Source organism: Chiloscyllium plagiosum, chromosome 7 (assembly GCF_004010195.1).
Source record: "Chiloscyllium plagiosum isolate BGI_BamShark_2017 chromosome 7, ASM401019v2, whole genome shotgun sequence".
In the NCBI taxonomy this organism is placed as follows: Eukaryota; Metazoa; Chordata; class Chondrichthyes; order Orectolobiformes; family Hemiscylliidae; genus Chiloscyllium; species Chiloscyllium plagiosum.
Genome location: NC_057716.1, coordinates 59,414,672 through 59,436,738, shown reverse-complemented (window position 1 = coordinate 59,436,738; position 22,067 = coordinate 59,414,672). Strand labels below are relative to the sequence as shown.

Sequence of the window (22,067 nt, the reverse complement as noted above, 5' to 3'; positions counted from 1 at the left end):
TGCAATATCCTGCAGAAGCTGCAGCTTGGTAAGTTTAAGTAACGGATGACTATCCAAGCCATCTCTCAAACCTCTGCAATGCCTTTTTGGGTATTAATAGCGGGAGCATCCTCAGGATATAGCAGCCAAGGGAGAACATTCATTTCAATCAAACAGCTGCACAAAGTTACCTCTGTACAGATACCGGAAGCGAGGGGTAATAAAAATTCCCAGATAAAGAAAACCTTTCTGTGACCATGTAAAGGGAAATTCCATTCTGCCTTCCAGCTTTGGTACCTCCACCAACTCCCCCCAACAGGCATGACTTCCAATTTTGTAAAATTTATCCTGTATCCTGAAAAACTACCGAATAATTTAATTTTTTGTATAAACCGGGGTATGGATTTTTCAGGATTGGCTAAAACTAAAAGGACATCGGCTGCATAGACAGTGATTTTATGTTCCCCAGCTCCCACTTCCAGTTCCATTATTTCAAGGTCTTTTCGGATAGCCCCCGCCAGTGGCTCAAATACCAAGATGAACAGTAGCAGCGACAGGGGACACTCATGTTGTCTGCCCCTTCCCACACCAAAATTGCTCGATTTAACCCATTCATGATAATCGCTGCCTTAGGGTCTTTAGATAACACTACCACCCACCTGGCGAAGGCCCCTCCTAGACTAAATCCATCTAGAGCAGCAAAGAGGTACGACCATTCCACCCGATCAAAAGCCGTTTCTGTATCAAGGGAGACCACCAAACCCGGAATCGCTCCCTGCTGACATATTTGCACTGTGCTCAGTACCCATCGAATATTATTCAAGGAGCTGCAGCCCTTGATTTAAAAACCCGTCCGATCCTCTTTTATAATAATGAGCAGCACCTTCTCCAGTCTCTGAGCCAACACCTTTGATAAAATTTTAAAATCTATGTTCAACAGCCAGATGGGTCTGTATAATGCGCAATCCTCTGGGTCTTTCCCTTCCTTTTAAGATAAGGGAAATATTAGCCTCCCTTAGACAGGGCAGAAGACAGTACTGTCTATACGAATGACTATACATCCCCAGCAGTGGTTCAGCCAACGTGTGTATAAACTCCTTGTAAAATTCACTCTGGAATCCATCTGGACCAGGTGCCTTACCACCTCCTGTACTTTTAGAGGTGCGTTTTAAAAGGGAGGCCCGATCTGCATTTATAGCAGGCAGGTCCAAGTTTTCCAAAAAGGATTCCATTCTCTCATTTCCATCCCCACATCCCTCCAACAGATATAACTCTTTATAAAACTCTCAGAAACTGGCATTGATCTTCCTCAGTTCACGAGTGACAGCTGTCTCCCTGATAGACACAATGCACTGTGGAGCACTTTCCTTCCAAGCCAGATAAGCCAGGAATCTACCTGACTTATCCCCATATTCAAGCAGCGTTTGCTTTGCAAAGGAGATTCCTCTCCTCGCCACTTGTGTGAGTACTGAGTCCAGAGCAGCCCAGAGAGTCTTGACCCTTTGTAATTTGACCACAGATGATTAGATTAGATTAGCTTCCCAACATTGTGGAAACAGGCCCTTCAGACCAACTAGATCTGGTGTAATATGTTGACTCAGCTGTCTTCAACCGGACCTCGAGCATCTGCTGCTGCTCTCCTTTCTATTTCATACTCTGCAACGATTCTTAATCATTCCCCTTAAGAACGCTTTGGTGGTCTCCCCGAGCACTGGTGGATTGCTGGCCATACCCCCATTGATGTCCCAAAATGCCCTGAACTCCCTTGTGATATACTGAACAAAGTGATCAGTTTTTGCTGAAAGATGATAAATGTGCCACTGCCGCGTGCTTACTCCATTACTGTTGGTCTTAATATCTAAATATACTCACATTGTCCGAAATAGTTATGCTCCCAATTCTGCAGGCATTCACCAAATCGAAACAAACCGACCGAACAAAGAACATATCAATCATATCAATTCTTGTGTGGCACTTGTGCAGGTTGGAGTAGAAGGTAAAGTTTCCCCCCCCACCATTCGGGAGGAGGCACATCCACTCGTCCCATCTCCTCGCATAAGTCCACCAACTGTCTAGACTCTGCCAAGATGTACCCAACAGCCCTGTTGGCATCGTGTCTACACCAGGGTTCATGCGACAATTAAAGCTTTCTCCTATAATCATATGACTCCCCCCAAGAGCCATTAACTTAGAAACTGCATCAACTAAAAATTTGAGAGGGTGCACCGGGGGACAGTAGACGTTCAGGATGCCATTCTTTACTTTTCTCTGTGTATTAGTGCCTTGAGAATGACGAACCGTCCATATTCATCCTTGATTTGATCTGTCACCCGAAATGGGAGGTTCTTTCATACCAGTATGGCCACCCCTCTGCTTTTGGAGTTAAGAGGAAAAGAATACCCTATTGTATCCTCCCTGCTGTAACTTCAGCAAACCAGAGCTTGTGAAACCCATGATGTTTTAGATAGTCACAGAGATCTATAGCTCAGAATAAAAGGCCATTTGACTCATTGTGTCCATGCCAGTTGAAAGCAACTACCTATTTTAATCCTATTTTCTAGCACCCTGGCATTACAACTGCATATTCACATACTTCTGAAATGGTAGCGAGAGAAGGTTTATTTGTGAATGGAACAATCTGTTTAAGGACTGGTGGTTTTAACATTCTAAGAATGAACTTATGACTTTTCCATTATGGAAAAAAGTAGCTTACATTTGCCTTTCAGGAGATCACAAAGTGCATCACTATCATTTTAATGTTTAATCAGTTTGCAGCGCATTTGTGATTTTGTGTGGTTTCCAATCAGTAACACCATTTTGCCAAGATGTCAGGAGAAAACTTTATTCTTTGAATAGTGTCATTGATTTTTTTTTTTTGCATCTATTGGAGAGAACCGATAGAGTATCAGTATAGTCTCCTCTAAAGATAGAACCTTTCACAATTGAGCACAGCACTGAACTATTAGCCTAAATTGTATGCTTGTGCCTGGAGTGGGGTTTCTGTCTTTAAAAAGATTTTCATCACTGACCTGTGGTTGACATTAAGAAAATCAGTTTACATATTGTGAAATGACATGTCCCAACACAAATCAATGTGTTGGTGTGGAATTTCACAATGGGATGTGGTAATTGTAACTCACAAAAACATGAAACACTGAATCACTTAACCTTAATCCATTGACGACAAATGATATTCCTGATTAATGTCAATGTCTGTCTGTTGAAAGACTGCAATGTAATATTGAAGTAACAAATTGGTGGTTTGCAAATTCGTGAGATTTACTACTGTTACAGAATTATGGTTGTATTGCTTCAATTTTGTTTTTACCTTGCAGAACACCATGAGTTTGTGGACTGCGCCAGACCTCTTCCCTTCATTTGTCAAAAATTAAATATATCATCGTTAGAGCCATGGTCTCCAGAAGCCAATGTGTCAGGTACTCCATGTACTGGTGATTGGATCCCCTTTGGAGATAATGTAAGAGAAAAGAAACTTGCTTCTATTTGTCATTGTCAGCACAATAACATCATAAAATTGGAAATATTTGTAAGAAGTTGGGATGAGGTCTTTAGATGGAATTCTTGTCAGTTGGAAAAGATAATGAAAGATGACAATCCTCTTATTGAGTCTTGAGTTCCAAAGCTAATTAAGGGTGAGGATAATTATTTTGCTTAGTGATATTAATCCATCCAGAATAATCATTCCATTACCTCCATTCCATGTGTCAACTTTCTTCACAATAGTGCAATTTTCAGGAAGGTGAGATTGAATTTGTTTGCTATCAGTTTGAATCCGTGGTCTGTCTTGTTCCACTTTTGAAAGTTTGAGGTAATTTTCTAGATTTAACTTGTCCATACTGTTCAGTCTTTTATACATGAACAAAACAACTTCCCTGGCATCTCCTTAAAAAGCCCAGGTTGTTCTGGTCTGATTATCTGACAGAGGTTTTAATGAGGTAAGATCACCCTGTGGCTGCGTCCTGCACTGCTTCCAGTAGTTGAACGAACATATTAACAGGGCAGGGTTCAAGCAGGTACTGGTCGACCTTTGCAAAGATGGCATCAGCCAATCCATTAGTGGGACAGCACACAAACTCATATTTGCTTGGCACTTCTGACATAAGATGTCAGAAGATGTTATGCGAGTTATGAAGCAAAATTTGATCTAGAGACATTAGGATGAAAAGCTTAATCAAAATAATTTTTACTGAATGTTGTTAATGGAGGAAAGCGGGATAGACACAGGCAGTGAGGTTTAGCAAGGGAATTCCAGAGCTTGGAGATATTACCAGTCACGGTTCAGTTAAAATCAGGGGTGCATAGGAGTTTAGAATCTGACCAGCAAAGGTATCTGAGAAGTTTATGTGACTGCCGATATTTGAGGGAATAAATGGTGAGACGCCATGGAGAGATTTGAAAACAAGGATATGACTTTTAAGATCAAAATAAAACAAAACGGATGCCGGAGATCTGAAACAAATAAACTGAAATTGCTGGAGAAGCTCAGCAGCTCTGGCAGCATCTGTGGAGAGAAAATAGAGTTAATGTTGAGTCGAGTGACTCTTTGTTAGAATTTTGGACTTGGATTTGTGGTTGGAAGTTTGTTTTGGGATCAAAAATAATACTGAAGTTGTAAACAGTTTGGTTCAACCTTGAAAGAGATTTTGGAAATGAGGTGGTAGTTTGCAGGGACAAAAGTGTCAGTAGTTTGGTTTCCTGAAGAGAGGGTTGATGATGGTTGATGAGGGTTGATGAAGGAGAAAGACCACCTGAAGGAAGAACTCTTAACATCATCTAATATAAAGATGAGAAAGGGGAGTTTCATGGTCAACAATTTTTAAGAGGAAAATATGGTGTACAGAGCAAGAGGAGAAGATTCTTCTGGCCAAAGTGATAGGAATGGAGAGAGACAAGAGAGAAACTAGAGAAAGATGCAAGGTCATGGATAGGGTAAGAGTATCTGGAGGAGGTTTGGCCCAGTGGAGTAGTTGAAGGGAAGAAAATTGATTGGATCATCTCATCCTTGCTGACGAAGGTCTGTGGGTTTGTTGTATGTTGTTGGAGGTGAAAGGTACTGAAGAGATGTTTAATAAGGTGACTTATATTGGAAAAAGGAACCTGGATTTCCTTTGCAGAATGAAATATTTGGCCGTATGCTGTTAGTTTCAGGGTCCAGTGCTTATTTTCGATGAATTCTGTTAAGCATCACATACTTTCTTTATTTTTTTTTAACTTAATTTCTCATCAATATCCTTAGTCATCCAGGGTACTCTTCTTTGGCATTAAATAGATAAACAATGTACAAATTTAACAACAATGAAAGTTCTTTGGTTTGTGAAAGGAGGAAAAGGTTTACCTGTTAAGAGGCACTATAATGAATAATTTTAGGAAGGTCTAAAATCAGCAGTATAGTGAGAGACAAATGAAAGGTCCTAAAAAGGCTGGCATTACTTCAGGTAGTTAAGTCACCAGGCCCAGACAGGATATGTTCTGGATTGCTGACAGAGGGATGGAAGTAGATATACAGAGCCGTTGACAGAAATTGTTTAGGCCTCGCTGAACACAGGATTAGTCTCAGGGAATTGGAGGATTGCAAATATGACGCTTCTGCTTTTAAAAAAAGGTGGGCAAAAGATAACCCAGGAAACTCAGACCTGTCAGCTTCACAACCATACTGGGAAAGCTAAAGGAGGCCATAATGCGGGGTAAGGTAAATCTACACTTTTAGACAAAAATAAGTTAATACTAGACAGTCAACATGGCCTTATCAAGGGCTGGTCAATCTATCAAATTTAATTGAGTTCTTTGACAAGATGACACAGGCAGCAGATGAGGGTTATAGATTTGTATATTTGGATTTTCAGAAAGCACTTGGTATGGTGCCACATGGCAGGTTGGTTGGCAAATTAGAAATATTTGGGATTGATGGGTCCTTGACAGCATGGGTTAGAATTTGGCTAAAAGATAGGCAACATAAGGTATAAGTCAGCATTTCTCAGATTGGAGATGAGTTGGAAGTGGTGCTCCCCAGGGATCAGTGTTGCAATCCTTGCTTTTTCTAATGTATTAAAATGATTTGAAGATGGATGTTGAGGGCAAGATCTCTAAGTTTGCAGAAGATAAGGTTACAAGAAGAGTGAATTGTGAGGATGAAGCTGAGCGACTTCAAAGGGGCACTGACAAGTTGACCAAATGGGCAGACAGCGGGGACACAAATTTCAATATGTGGAAATGTGAGGTAATGCATTTTGGAAGAACAAACTTGGAGAAACAGTGCATGCTGAGCGGTACAACTTTGAAGGGAGTATAGGAGCAGAGGAATTCACTGGCATAAATCTCTAAAAGTTTTTAGACCAGTTGAAACCGTTGTTGAGAAGCTTATAGAATATAAAGGCAATGGAATGCTGCTACACCTTTACAAATCATTAGTCAGGCCATATTTGGAGTATTGTGTTCACTTCTGGGCCCCTTATTTAAGAAAGATGTTAAAACCCTGCAGAGAGTTCAAAGGAGATTTACTAGAATGATATGAGGAATGAGAGATTTTTAGAGACAAAGAAAAATTAGAAATTCGAGCAGAGAAGTCTAAGAGGTGCCCTCACTGAGGTATTCAAGAATATTCTGTTTCCACTGTTTTGGTACATCAGTTAACTAGGGGTCACAATTTCAAGATTTTCAGCAAGACAACTAGGAGTGAGGTGAGGAGATTCTTCTGTATTCGGTTGTTAGGATTTGGAATGTGCTGCCTGAGCCAGTGGTAGAGTCAGATTACATAGGACATTTCAAAAGAGAGCGAGATATATGAAAATGGGGAATTTAGAAGGCTATGGAAAAAGTTACTAAGGAAAGAAGCATCCTTTCCTTATGCTTCTTTATTCCAGCCTGAGCCTCTCTCCTCCATTTGAGATACTCTTACAGATTTCTATTGCTATGATTATTCCGATAAGCATTATATATCTCCTCCTTTACTTTTATTTTTACTTACCTTTTCATCAATATCCTTAGTCATCCAGGCTACTCTTCTTTCAAGAGTCAGTACAACAAAATGGGTCAAATGGCCTCCTTCCGTACTGTAAAATCTATGATTCTGTGTTTCAATCAGATTCCTATTAGGCATAATATTTGCTACTTTTATTAAAAACAATAGATTGTAGAACAAGTTCAGTTATTTCTCAAAAGTGTAAAATTAGAATATCCCCTCCCAAAACATACAATGTAAATAGGGCGTAATGGTATGTCAAGTACAAGTAGTAGTAAGTACTTTGATATGAATCATATTCCATCTGTTTCAGTGCTATAACTTTGTTAAAACGAATGCTTTGCCATGGGAGGCTGGAAATCGATTCTGTCAGAGCCTAGGTGGGAACTTGCTGACTATCGCCAATTCTGTGGAACAAGGTATGTTATTTGATCAAGACTATAGGAGGCTATAAAGATCACTTTTATTTTCTGTATTTTTGATTGTGTCCTAAAATGGAAAGAAAGACTGTTTTAAATCCAAGGATTGTGGAAGGAATTGCTGCACTTTTGAAACTCATTGTTTATGGTGTTTACATGGCTGTTTGTTCAAGCGTGCTGTGGGTGGCATGGGAGCACAGTGGTTAGTACTGCTGCCTCACAGTGCCAGAGACCCGGGTTCAATTCCCGCTCAGGCGATTGACTGTGTGGATTTTGCACATTCTCCCTGTGTCTGCGTGGGTGCCCCAGTTTCCTCCCACTGTCCAAAAATGTGCAAGTTAGGTGAATTAGCCATGTTAAATTGCCCTTAGTGTTCGGTGTAGGGGAATGGGTCTGGGCGGGTGTGCTTCGGCGGGTCGCTGTGGACTTGTTGGGCCGAAGGGCCTGTTTCCACACTAAGTAATCTCATCTAATCACTCGGGAAAATGCCTGTAGATAGCACAGCACTGGGGTGTACATGCAGAGTGGGATTTAGCTGACAACAAGTAGCCAATTAGTTTGTGCAATTGTGACCAGTCATTGATTCCTGAGATTATCAGTCTGATGACAACTCTTTGGTTCCCAGACAGCTGAGCAGCTTGTGGATGTGAATGCTACAGGAGAAGTCTTTTTTAGCTGCCTTTGATCCATTTCACACTCATGTTATCGCGCTCAATGTTGGCAGTTTTTAAAAAAAACCTGAAGTAAGCTGTTGCTTCTAACCAATAATCAATTTACTTAGTGCACCCATTACCCTGGGCCTCCTGAAAAAGAGTGAAAGAACCTGGGAAAGAAGGATGAAGAACAGAGTGCAGGCAAGCCAAAAGGAACATCTTAATGAGCCTTGTGGACTCGTGCTATCAAACAGTGCTTCCCAGCCTTTATCCCATCAACTTTTTTTCTTGTTTGTCTGTCTTTGTAGGGATTTTAAAAAGGGGCCAAGAGTAGAACCATATTTTGATAAATCTTGGTGTTTACTTGTGATTAGAATTTACTTATTTGTAATAAATAGATTTCTCATTATGTACATGAACCTGGTCAGTCTTTTCCGTTAAACTTGACTCGACAGATGGCTAAATTGAGGATTGTGCATATTTTATTAGATCATTAACTTTTGTGATGACCCCAGGGGGTGCAGGGCTTGAGAATCAGAGCATTTTCCCATGTGGATCATGACAACTCTTAGAATCATCCATTTTAGGAGCAGGGATTACAGCTTGCATGACCGTTTTGGACATTGTTAATGTTTCTGAGCTTATATATTTATTGAAGTAGCTTCCCAGGATATTAAAAACAACAGGTTTAATGCTTAGTTTAATTTTTATTCAGTTTATAAAACTCCGGAATGTGAAGTGTGAGGTTTGTGTTGTGGTCCGAATATACAGTCAGAAATGGTCTGCAGGTAATATTACTGAGGAGTACCAGATGCACACCCATTTTGTCATGTGGACTTGTGGACAAAGCAACTTAGGATCTTGTAGGAGTGAAACCTAACATTTGGTCATAGAATCTTAGAGATGTATAGTACAGAAACTGACCCTTTGGTCCAATTCGTCCATGCCAAACAGGTGTTCTATTTCTGTGACAATGTCGATCATATTAATGTAACATTTTGGGTAACATGGAGTAAATTATATCATCATAGCTAAAAGAGACATTTCCAGTTAGACCAGGAAGTCATTTTCCTCCAAATCACAAACAGGCCTGTAGTTTCCTATGCATAAAGTAGGTGGTGGCAGCAATCTTCATAATGAGCATGCAGCATTGTACTTGCCTGTGCATACAAAATAGAAGGGAGCTATGTGGATTTGATTTGACTCCTCCAGCAATACATAGTGAGCAACGATGTGAGATCTTCACACTTGGCTTTAAGTATTCTGTTAGTACAACAGAAGAACTGTAGACTTAAGGGCCCTTCTTGTGATAATCTTCAACAAGAAAGAATGCTTCAGTGAATAGTAAAAGCAGCTCAGAGCTGGTGAGAGACATGCTGTAACAGGAGAGTTAGCAAATCCAAACACATGCAGATTCATTGTGTGGGAATGGTCTAGAAATGGAGTTCACCAGCAATTGAACAAATGTTGGAGTGAAGCTAAAATCCCTACAGGACAACAGAAACATTGCTAAAAGTGCAATAATCCAGGTTGGAAAAGCAAGAAGTGAAGAAATGATGTATAGCTCAGATGGAGTATTGTTGTTATAGCAAATGTGTGCCACAAAGCACAGCTAATGAACTAAAAGAGCCAATAAAGAAATATTAATCTGAAGCCACTGACCTACAGAAAGAGGTGGGAATAATTTACTTAATTGTAAGGAGCATGAATCTTTGAGTAAAATTGTTTAAAGTGGGAATTATTGATTATGGCTGCAAACAGGATTCATACAGTGAATTTGCTAAAAAGGTAGGAATCCTTCACTTAAGTCATAATACAGCGGTCCTCCAGTATAACAGTAAAAGCAGAACTGCTATTCCTACAAAACACATCTTTCAGGCATGCAGACATAATCTTACCAGGAACATTTAATTTCAGGGATGCCAAAAGAAAACACATTTGGTGTCTTGGAGAGAACAATTTTTGACATTTTAGAATGGTAGAGTTTCCAAATTAGCGACTAAATTAGGAGGTTAGTCAACAGGATTTAATAGGAGAATTCAACACCCAAGGGATTCCATTAATGACCTTTAAAGATTAGAGGAGAAATGTGATTATGGTGACTTCACATCAGTATTTATAAGAGGCAATATTGTCGAAATTGCTGTTGAGTTATCAGGTTTCTTATAATACAAGAAAGTCCTGACTCGAGAGAGCCATTCAGGTGATGAGTGAAACACAATTCCAGAAGCAGCTACCAAGATAGGAAACTGAAGTTGTACTGGATTGATGCACATTTTCCTCTGCAATCAGCATTGAAAAGTATTCCAACTGTAAAAGTAAGTAAGGTTTATGAGGAAGAATATAAGCAGTGAGCAAGCCAGTGAATAGCCTACCCCAATTGATGAACCTATAATTGATGCAACTTTGGATGCAACACAGGTTGGTGAACGATACCTGATGGATTAAATACTGACATTACGTGTGGAATTGACTTGGAAGAGACTGGTACGAGCAGAATATTTGTCTTCCTTATCTTCCCATGAAGAATCCTCAGTAATTATGATCATGATAGTGGCATTCCAGAAGTACTCCTCAAATAACAGAATAGAGGACATGATGAACATGTTGGTTTCTCTTGTAGTACAATTGCTGAGAGTAAAGAAGAGAATCCATCTGACAATTGAAATGAAGTATTTACATGCCACCACACAAATCCGCAGACAGATTGAGAATAAAAATCTGCTGACACATTGGATCGCACCTAAATTGGAAGGGGACTAATGTACTGGCAGAGAAATTTGCTAGAACTGCTTGGGAGGATTTAAACCAGTAAAGGTGAGGGGGAGGGACCCAGGGAGATAGTGAGGACTTAATGTTCCAGGGTACAAATGCTACAGGAAGGATAGAAAGGGAGGCAAGAGAGGAGGGGGAGTGGCATTTTTGATAAGGGATAGCATTACAGCTGTGCTGAGGGAGGATATTCCCAGAAATCCATTCAGGGAAGTGATTTGGTTGGAAATGAGAAAAAAGAAAGGGATGATCACCTTATTGGGATTGTATTACAGATCCCCTAATAGTCAGAGGGAAATTGAGAAACAACCTTGTAAGGAGATCTCCACTCTCTGTAAGAATAATAGGGTAGTTATGGTAGGGGATTTTAACTTTCCAAACATCGACTGGGACTGCCATAGTGTTAAAGGTTTAGATGGAGAGGAATTTGTTAAGTGTGTACAAGACAATTTTCTCGCTCAGTATGTGGATGTACCTACGAGAGAAGGTGCAAAACTTGACCTACTCTTGGGAAATAAGGCAGGGCAGGTGACTGAGGGAGCACTTTGGGGCCAGCGACCATAATTCTATTCGTTTTAAAATCGTGATGGAAAAGGCCAGACCAGATCTAAAAGTTGAAGTTCTAAATTGGAGCAAGGCCAATTTTGATGGTATTAGGCAAGAACTTTTGAAAGCTGATTGGAGGCAGATGTTCGCAGGTAAAGGGATGGCTGGAAAATGGGAAGCCTTCAGAAATGAGATAACCAGAATCCAGAGAAAGTATATTCCTGTCAGGGTGAAAGGGAAGGCTGGTAGGTATAGGGAATGCTGGATGACTAAAGAAATTGAGGGTTTGGTTAAGAAAAAGAAGGAAGCATATGTCAGACATAGACAGGGTAGATCAAGTGAATCCTTAGAGTATAAAGGAAGTAGGAGTATACTTAAGAGAGAAAGCAGGAGGACAAAAAGGGGACATGAGATAGCTTTGGCAAATAGAATTAAGGAGAATCCAAAGGGATTTTACAAATATATTAAGGACAAAAGGGTAACTAGGGAGAGAATAGGGCCCCTCAAAGATCAGCAAGGTGGCCTTTGTGTGGAGCCACAGAAAACAGTGCATAGGGGAGATACTAAATGACTATTTTGCATCAGTATTTGCTGTGCAAAAGGATATGGAAGATATAGACTGTAGGGGAGTAGATGGTGACATCTTGCAAAATGTCCAGATTACAGAGGAGGACGTGCTGGATGTCTTGAAAGGCATGGAAGTGGATAAATCTCCAGGACGTGATCAGTTATACCCCAGAACTCCTGTAGGAAGCTAGGGACGTGATTGCTGGGTCTCTTGCTGAGATATTTGTATCATCGATAGTCACAGGTAAGGTGCCGGAAGACTGCAGCTTGGCTAACGTGGTGCCACTGTTTAAGAAGGGTGGTAAGGACAAGCCAGGGAACTATAGATCAGTGAGCCTGACCTTAGTGGTGGGCAAGTTTTGGGGGGGGGAGGAGTCGTCCTGAGGGACAGAATGTACGTGTATTTGGAAAGGCAAGGACTTTTTAGGGATAGTCAGCATGGCTTTGTGCGTGGGAAATCATGTCTCACAAACTTGACTGAGTTTTTTGATGAAGTAACAAAGAAGATTGAGGGCAGAGCAGTAGATGTGATCTTTGTGGACTTCAGTAAGGCGTTTGACAAGGTTGCCCATGGGAGACTGATTAGCAAGGTTAGATCTCATGGAATACAGGGAGAACTAGCCGTTTGGATACAGAACTGGCTCAAAGGTAGAAGACAGAGGATGGTGGTGATGGAGGGTTGTTTTTCAGACTGGAGACCTGTGACCACAAGGATAGGTGCTCAGTCTCTACTTTTTATCATTTACATAAATGATTTGGATGCGAGCAGAAAAGTTACAGTTCGTAAGTTTGCAGATGACACCAAAATTGGAGGTGTAGTGGACATCAAAGAAGGTTACCTCAGATTACAACAGGATCTGGACCAGATGGGCCAATGGGCTGATGGAGATTAATTCAGATTAATGCGAGGTGCTGCATTTTGGGAAAGCAAATCTTAGCAGGACTTATACACTGAATGGTAAAGTCCTAGGGAGTGTTGCTGAACAAAGAGATCTTGGAGTGCAGGTTCATAGTTCCTTAAAAGTGGAGTCGTAGATAGATAGGATAGTGAAGAAGGCATTTGGTATGCTTTCCTTTATTGGTCAGAGTATTGAGTACAGGAGTTGGGAGATCATGTTGTGGCTGTACAGGACATTGGTTAGGCCACTGTTGGAATATTGTGTGCAATTCTGGTCTCCTTCCTATTGGAAAGATGTTGTGAAACTTGAAAGGGTTCAGAAAAGATTTACAAGGATGTTGCCAGGGTTGGAGGATTTGAGCTATAGGGAGAGGCTGAACAGGCTGTGACTGTTTTCCCTGGAGCGTCGGAGGCTGAGGGGTGACTTTACGGAGGTTTACGAAACTGAGGGGCATGGATAGGATAAATAGACAAAGTCTTTTCCCTGGGATCCAGAGGGCAGAACTAGAGGGCATAGGTTTCGGCTGAGAGGGGAAAGATGTAAAAGACACCTAAGGGGCAACTTTTTCACGCAGAGGGTGGTACACGTATGGAATGAGCTGCCAGAGGATGTGATGGAAGCTGGTAGAATTGCAACATTTAAGAGGCATTTGGATGGGTATATGAATAAGAAGGGCTTGGAGGGATATGGGCTGGGTGCTGGCAGGTGGGATTAGATTGGGTTGGGATATCTGGTCAGCATGGACAGGTTGGACCAAAGTGTCTGTTTCCACATTGTACATCTCTATAACTCTTTGTGCACACACCTCCACGGAAGCCACTAATGGGAAGGAATAACCATTGTCCAATCATTCAAAAAATTGCAGATATTCTCCGCGAAGGGAATACGAGACATCAAAGGTTCTTAAGTTTAATGGGACTAGAGTCCTCCAAGTGTTAAGGTGGAAATCAAAGTCAACAGATTTCTATACAGCTAGCTACCAGTCTCGAATCTGAGGATTCTGGGAGGAAAGTAAAACCTCCAGAGTGACTTTACAAATTAAGACAATAAGGGTACTTGGGAAAGTGGGGTATGATAAACATAATTATGTGCATAAATAAATATATAATTAGAAGAATAGCATGCATACCTAGCCAAATGCATACCGAGGGAAAGATGCAAATGGGTCTGAAATAGATGGTAGAGGATGGTGCTAATAGCATGCCTCAGTGTGATGACATGATATCAACTTGTGGGCAGAAAGCTTAGGATCTGACATCTGATCTTTATCGAGATCTAACAGCAGAAAAGAGAGAGTCATGCAGAGCACTGGGGAGATTCCAGAACACTGCTTTGGACAGGTATGACTTGTATAAATGGAGACAGCCAGAAAACCTATCTTTGTTCCAGTGGACCATTAACCTCTTTCTGAACTAAACGCAGGATAATGTGTGCATATAGATCAGCTCAGCAACTTTATTCTAGGCCTAATACTGAAATTGTTTTGGCATTCCTGTACTACCATTGCTTGACTGCCTTCAGGATAACAGCACTAAATCTAAAAACTTGAATCGGTATGAGAAATATCAGTAATTGTTCTTCATATGGACTGCTGTTCGAAAAGCTAAGAACGTGAACCATACAGCTTTTTAAAAGAAAACCTTGTAGTATTTGAGATCACTTGAGTTTGTCAGCCATTGTTGTTGTTCTCCAGCAGGCAATTGATTGTCCCATCTCTTTTGAGGTGTGTTTATCTTTTTATGTTGGCTTTGGGCATCAATGCCACATCTAAAGTTGGTAGGTTGCTGATTGACAGCCCCATTTTTGGGCATCCTGACCAATGCCATACCAAGGTGAAAATCTAGTGGGAAGGTTACTGCTGCTGCATTGATTAGAAGTGATTTCTTAAATTATTTGCATTTTGTATTCAACAGATTTTATTGTATCCCATTTATCATCACTGCCACGTAGAATTTGGCTCGGTATGCAAACCTCCACTGCAGCTGGAACAACTAAATGGGTGACAGAAAGACCAGCTGATTATACAAATTGGCAACCATCATTTGAGGTGGCATTGCGTACATTTGATGTAAGTTAAACATTTGCATTTAGATTATTATTACATTATGTGGAGTTACACTTAATGCTTTACTTTGTATCTAGCCAATTAGAGCATTTAAGTTGTTGGCCTTTGTTAATTTTTTGAGTGGTTTGACTTTACCACTAATAATTCTATTCTCTAAGCAACTTGGCTGGATAGAACTCAAACATCATCTCAATCTGTACTGAATTAACTAATCATTTTCACTTCAAATTTTTTTAACAAAAATCATTCGACTTTTAATTATGCAATCCTAAAAACATAAAATGTAGAAACTGAAGTGTGCCCTATGGTGATTCAGTAAGATCTTGCTTGAATTGTTGCGTTGCACTCCACTTTTTCCTAACCCATCTCCATGGCCTATGACTTCCCAGTGCCCAAGTACCTCCTACACCATGCTGAATTCACTTATCAATTTCGCATCCACACCCTCTAGAGTAAGGAATTGCAACCCTCATAGTGACAATATTTCTCACCTTATCCCTTAATAGCCAATTCTTTTTTTCTGAGACAATGATGTTTCATTATAGAGTATCCAGTCTAGGGGGTAACATTCTTTTAGCATCTAGCCCATTTAGCAAAATAAGAACTTTATGTCTTGATCAGATTATACTTGTAATTTCTGAACTCTCAGGAAAATGCATTGACCATTTTACTATTATTTTAAGATACAAAGTAAAACAGATGGCATGATGGCACAGTGGTTGGCCAGGGATCTGGGTTCGATTTCCAGCCTTGGTGATTATTTGTGTGGAGGTTGCATGTTCTGTTTGTGTCTGAGTGCTCTGGTTTCCTCCCAGAGACCACAAATATGTAGATATGGTGGATTGGTCGTACTAAATTATCCATAGTGTCCAGGGATGTGAAGGGTAGATGGATTAGCCAGGGTAAATGTGGGTTTACAGGATAAGGGTGGGTTTGGGTGGGATGCTGTTCTGAGGGTCAGCGCAGACTTGATTGCTGAACAGCCGCTATGAGTATACTCAATCTTTCCTCATAGGACAACTTGCTGATCTCAAGAATCTATCTAATCTTTTGTTAAACCTCCTGTAAGGCAAATATAATCCACTTTTCTTTCTCCATTAGGAGACCAAAATTATACATTTTACTTCAGTTATGTATTTGACAAAACTTCAAAAGAGTTGCTGGCCTTTTGAAACAGACTTACAGGTCATTTGTCTTTCGAATTGATGGACTACATGCTATCTACTCTAAATTGCCAAACCCTCTGAATTCCAGTATTTGCATGTCAAAGAACAGGACAGCACAGGAATACATCCTTCGGCCCTGAACAATCTCCTCCCTTGCCTCCCTCAGTGTCTTGAGATAGGTCCCATCAGGCCCTGAGGACCTCGCCATCCACCATGTCCTTCTCCTTTGTGAATACCTATGCAGAGTATTTATTAAGGACCTCACCCATTTCCTCTGGCTCCACGCAAAATTCCTCCTTTGTCTTGAGGTGGACCTACCCTTTCCCTAGCTACCTTCTGTTCCTTATAAAATGCCTTGGGATTTTCCTAAATCTTGTTTGTCAAGGACATTTCATGGCCTCTTTTAAAAATAAAGTTAAGTTATTTTCTGCTTTCACTATTTTCTTTGAGGACTCTGTCTTCAGTTTCCTAAACCTTCTTTCTTTTTTTTGACTGCGCTCACAATTTCTCTTGTCATCCAGTAGGCTGTTGAATCCAATCGAATGGCTACATTCTTCCTCTTGAATCACCTCACCCTCTGTGCTTCATCTGCCAGCTTTGTAACCAACCAGGTCTATTCTTTGTGTGATTTTGTTTTTAGATTTTTCATTTAGAAAGACAATGTGCCGTTCTACTAAATGACCAAGGCACACCATTCATTGGAAAATGGGATATGGCAGCTTGTGATAAGAAATTTGTTGCTGTGTGCCAAAAACCTCGAGGTAATGTCTGAAATGTATTTTTATCAACTTTTAATTCTGATTTATTTCTACCGTCTCTCATCTAGTTAAATGTCAAACCAATAATGTGTGGTTTTTGTGCATTAAATGAAGAGCATGTTTATCTTCGTGATTCCTACTAGTTTGTGAGGGGGTTTAGGATTGATTTCCTGTCAGATAATCTCAGTTGACACATTTTACATTGTGTTTTAAAATTATCAGTTTTTTTATTATTCATTTTTGTGGGATGTGGATGTCACTGGCTGGCCAGCATTTATTGCCTGCCCCCAGTTACCCTTGAGAAGACTGATGAACTGCTGCCTTGAACCGCTGCAGACCACCTGCTATGGGTTGAATCACGATGGCATCAGGGAGGGAATTCCTAGGATTTTGACCAAGTGACAGTGAAGGAATGGCAATGTATTTCCATGTCAGGATTGAGTGTGGCTTGGAGGCGAACTTGAAGGTGATAGTGTTCCTATATGTCTGTTGTCCTAGTCCTTCTAGATAGAAGTTATCGTGGGTTTAGAAGGTGCTGACTGAGGATCTTTGGTGAATTACTGCAGTGCATCTTGTAGATAATACACACTGCAGCTGCTAAGCATCAATAGTGGGATGCAGTGCCAATTAAGCGGGATGGTGTCAAACTTCAGTGTTGTTGGGACAGCACTCATCCAAGCAAATGGGGAGTGTTCCATCATAATGCTGACTTGTGCCTTGCAGATGACGGACAGGTTTTGGGGAGTCATGAGGTGAGTTACTCACTGCAGTATTCCTTGCCTCTGACCCACCCTTGTAGCCACTGTTTTTGTGGTGAGTCCAGTTGAGTTTCTGGTAAATGAAAACTCCCAGGATGTTGACAGTGGCGGATTCAGTGATGGCAATGCCATTGAATGTCGAGGGGAGATGGTTAGATTGTCTCTTATTGGTTCTGGTCATAGCCTGGTATTTGTGCCGTGCACACATTACTTGCCACTTGTCAGCCCAAGCCTGGAAATTATCCAAATCTTATTGCATTTGGACACAGACTGCTTCAGTATCTGAGGAGTCACAAATGGTGCTGAACACTGTTCAATCATTTAGCAACATCCCCCTTTCTGACCTTACGATGGAGGGAGGATCATTGATGAAGCAGCTGAAGATGGTTAGACTGAGGAACTCCTGAATAGGAGTTGAGAGGACTGACTTCCAACAATCACAAACATCTTCCTATGTGTCAGTTATGGCTCCAATTAGCAGAGAGTTTACCGCCAATACCCATTGATTCCAGTTTATCTCGGGCTCCTTGATGCCACACTTAGTTGAATGCAGTCTTGATGTTAAGGGCTGTTGCTGTCACTTTCACATTACCTCTGAAATACAGTTCTTTTGTCCATGTTTATTCCAAGGCTGTAATGAGGTCAGGAGCTGAGTGGCCCTGGCAGAACCCAAACTGGGCATCACTGAGCAGGTTGGTGCTAAGCAGGTGCTGTTTGATCGCACTGTTGATGACACCTTCCATTACTTTATTGATGATTGAGAGTCGACTGATTGGGCGATATTCGGCCAGATTGGGTTTGTTTGTTTTTTTTTTTCGAGGACATATCTGAGCAATTTTCCACATTGTTGGATAGATGCCAGAGGTGTAACTGTCCTGGAACAGCTTGGCTTGGGGAGTGGCAAGTTCTGGAGCACAAGTCTTCAGCATTATTGCCAGACCATTGTCAGGGCCCCTAACCTTTGCAGTATCCAGTGTCTCCAATTATTTAATGACATCCAATCGAGTGAATCAGATTGGATAAAGATGATAGCTGTAATGCTGGACACCACTGAAGGAGGCTGAGATGGATCATCCACTCAGCACTTCCGGCTGGAGATTGCTGCAAAAGCTTCAGCCTTAACTGATCTGCTGGGCTCTTCCATCATTGAGGCTGGGGATATTTGTGGAGCCTCCTCTTCCAGTGAGTTGTTACCACCATTCACAATGGCATGTGGCAGGACTACAGAACTTCAATCTGATCTATTGTTTGTTGGATCACTTAGCTCTGTCTACCACTTGCTGCTTATGCTCTAGGCATGCAGGTAGTCCTGTTTGGCGGCTTCACCACATTGATACCTCATCTTTAGGTATGCCTGGTGCTTCTCCTAGCATGCCCTCCTGCATTCTCCATTGAATCAGGGTTGATCCTCTGGCTTGATGGTAATGGTTGAGTGGGGTTTATGCTCATACTGAGGTTACCGATTGTGCTGGAGTATAATTCTGTTTCTGATAAATGGCCCACAGTGCCTCATGGATGGCCAGCCTTGAGTTGCTAGATCTGTTTGAAGTCTGTCCCATTTAGGAAGGTGATAGTGCCACATGACATAATGGATGTTGTTCTCAATGTGAAGGTGGTATTTTGTCTCCACAAGGACTGCGCAGTGGTTGCCCTTACCGATATTGTCATGGAGAGATGGCAGATTGGTAAGGATGAGGTCAAATATGTTTTTCCCTATTGTTTGTTCCTTCAGTGTCTGCCACAGACCCAGTCTAGCAGCTGCATCCTTCAGGACTCAACCAGCTCGATCAGTAATACTGCTGCCAAGCCACTCTTGGTTGTGGTCATTGAAACCCCCCCACCCAGAATGCATTTTGTGTCCTTGCCATCTTCAGTACTTCCTCTAAGTGTCGTCCAAGATGGAGGAGTACCAATTCATCAGCTGAGGGAGGACGGTATGTGGTAATCAGCAGGAGGTTTCCTTGTCCATGTTTAACCCGAAGCCATGAGACTTCATGAGGTTGAGCCGATCTTGAGGATCCCCAGAACAACTCCCTCCTTACGGTATACCACTGTGTCACCATCTCTGCTGTGTCTGTCCTACCAGTGAAACAGGACATATCCATGGATGGTGATATTATCTGTAAGGTATGATACTGTAAATATGCCTAGGCTATCGCTTGACTAGTCTGTGAGACAGCTTTCCCAATTTTGGCATTAGCCCCCAAAAGTTAATGAGGAGGACTTTACAAGGTCAACAGGGCTGTTCCTGCCCTTGTCTTTTCCAGTGCCTAGGTCAATGCCTGGTTTCATTTCTTCGGTGAAACTTTGGAGAAATTGATACAACTGAACGGCTTGCTAGGCCATTTCAGAGGGCAATTAAGAGTCAACCACATTGCTGAGGGTCTGGAGTCAAATGTGGGCCAGACCTAGGAGGATGGCAGATTTTTTCCCCGAAGGAACATTAGTGAACCATATAGGTTTTTCCAACAATTGACAAAGGTTTCATGGTCATCAGTAGATTCTTAATTCCAGATTTTGATTCTCCTTAATTCAATTCCACCATCTCGTGTGGCGGGATTCAAACCTGGGTCCCCGGAACGTTATCTGGGTCTCTGGATTACTAGTCTAGCAATAGTACTAGGCGATTGCCTTCCCTTGAATTTCTATATCTGTAATTCAGTGGAATTGTAAACGCTATAAACTGATGGGTGTGACAGACATGGCTTAGTTGCTACCACTCTGATTTCCAAATCAGAAGGTTGTAGATTCCATTTTAGGAATTCAGCACAGCCATCTCAACATATTATCTAACACTGTCACATTAGCCATCTTGGGTCTTTGGGGCTGTGTCTGTTCTCAGTAAACATAAAAGATCCCAGATACAGTACTAATTTGTAAATGAGCAGGGGAGTTACCTGTTCCTCATGTCCTGGCCAATATGTGCCACCTGTATATTTCGTGTTTTGTATTTTTACATAAAAATGCATGAAGAGAAAAGGTAGGCAATCTTTAAACAGAAATTTGCCCAACATAAACTGTCTTTCAATTTTAAATTCGCAACCCATTCTTAAAACTTATGATGTTTTTTCAGTTGGTTCTTCTTAATTTTCTTCAGTGGATTTCAACCATTAAAAGATATCCTCTAACTGCAGAAAGTCAGTCCATTGATCCTTAAAGATGCCCAGCATGATAGACAAAGCACCATTACATGGCTGTGAGGAAGTGTGTGATGGATATGCAGGGTTTGGAATTGAAAGTATTGTCACAAAAATTGACTATTTGGTAGTTATCACATTGCTTTTTGTTTTTCTTTTTGGAGAATTATTAGAATCATTACAGCACAGAAGGAAGCCATTGAGCCCATGTCCAAAGTGCAACTCAGCTTGTTTTGACTCCACACTTTTCCCTGCAGCTGCCTAAATTTTGCTGCTGTGGCTTCCATGATACCAGGTGCACCTGAAATATGCTTTATTGACTGTGAAGTGCTTTGAAGTATCCAATATTTGTGAAAGACACTGTACAAATACAAGTCTTTTTGGAAATTGTGAGCATTCTTTTCTAGCTAAATGCTGAGAACACCTGACGTTTTCATCATTAGTCTCCACTGCAAACTTCATATACCCACCATTGCTATTATCCCCCTCCATTTCATTATTCAAGCTGAATGAAACTGTATTTCTATCCTTGCTGACCTGTTATATCTTAAAATGAATTGCTTCCCATATCATCTCTGCACAGATGACCTGTGTCTACCTCAGCTTCAGCCATTGAAACCTTCAGCCATGTCATCTGTCTAACATCATAGGAGACTCCCAGTGCTTACTGAGCCAGACCCCTCTCTTTCATTTTTTTAAAGAAAAACAAGAAATATTGAAGAGACCTAACAGGTTTGGCAGCATCTGTGGAGACAAAGAGTTAGCTTTTCAAATTAAACGTAACTTCTTTGTAACTTATTTCCATTTTGCATTCTCTTAATTTCAAATCATCCAACACTCTGACTTTATTCAAACCTCCATCACACATTTCCTCACAGACATGTTGTGCTGCTGGGTGATGAATGTCTTTAAGGACCAATTGTCCAACTTTCTGCAGAGGCTAATTTTCTTGATCAGGTTTCAACCTCCATTAAAAGTCAGAAGAACCAACTGAAAAATTTCTTGTATGGTTTGCAGTCGCGATTCTGGAATTTGAGTAGAAGGACGTATTTTTGTTGAGAAGTTTCTGACTAAATTTGAAGTGATTGCCCATCGTTTCTTTGTGCTTTAATAATAAAGTGTGAAACAGAAATTTTACGTTGCACTTTTAAATGCAATAAACATATCTTAAATCAGTAATTATAGATGAAGAATTCTATTTGGGATGAATAATTGTTGAAATAAATTGCACCACCTTCAGCATTCTGTTCTGAAAGTTTTTAAACTGTTATAGGCGGTACTGCCAATGTTGTTAATTTACACTGTGTGAGTTGTTCTTTAACTTATGCACTAAATATTTAGCTGCACCAGCATTAACAATTTTTTTCCT

The 22,067-nt window shown here is 40.9% G+C and overlaps 1 protein-coding gene across 1 annotated transcript in view; it reads left to right on the top strand.

Moving 5' to 3' along the window:
- The window catches only part of LOC122551927 (lymphocyte antigen 75-like), a 138,564-nt gene that overhangs the window by 86,106 nt on the left and 30,391 nt on the right, over positions 1–22,067 (top strand). Inside the window, exons 21-24 of the mRNA XM_043694497.1 lie at positions 3,315–3,457; positions 7,272–7,377; positions 14,728–14,882; positions 16,686–16,811. Of these exons, the coding sequence (XP_043550432.1) occupies positions 3,315–3,457; positions 7,272–7,377; positions 14,728–14,882; positions 16,686–16,811 (530 nt within the window). The remainder of the gene's footprint in view (positions 1–3,314; positions 3,458–7,271; positions 7,378–14,727; positions 14,883–16,685; positions 16,812–22,067) is intronic.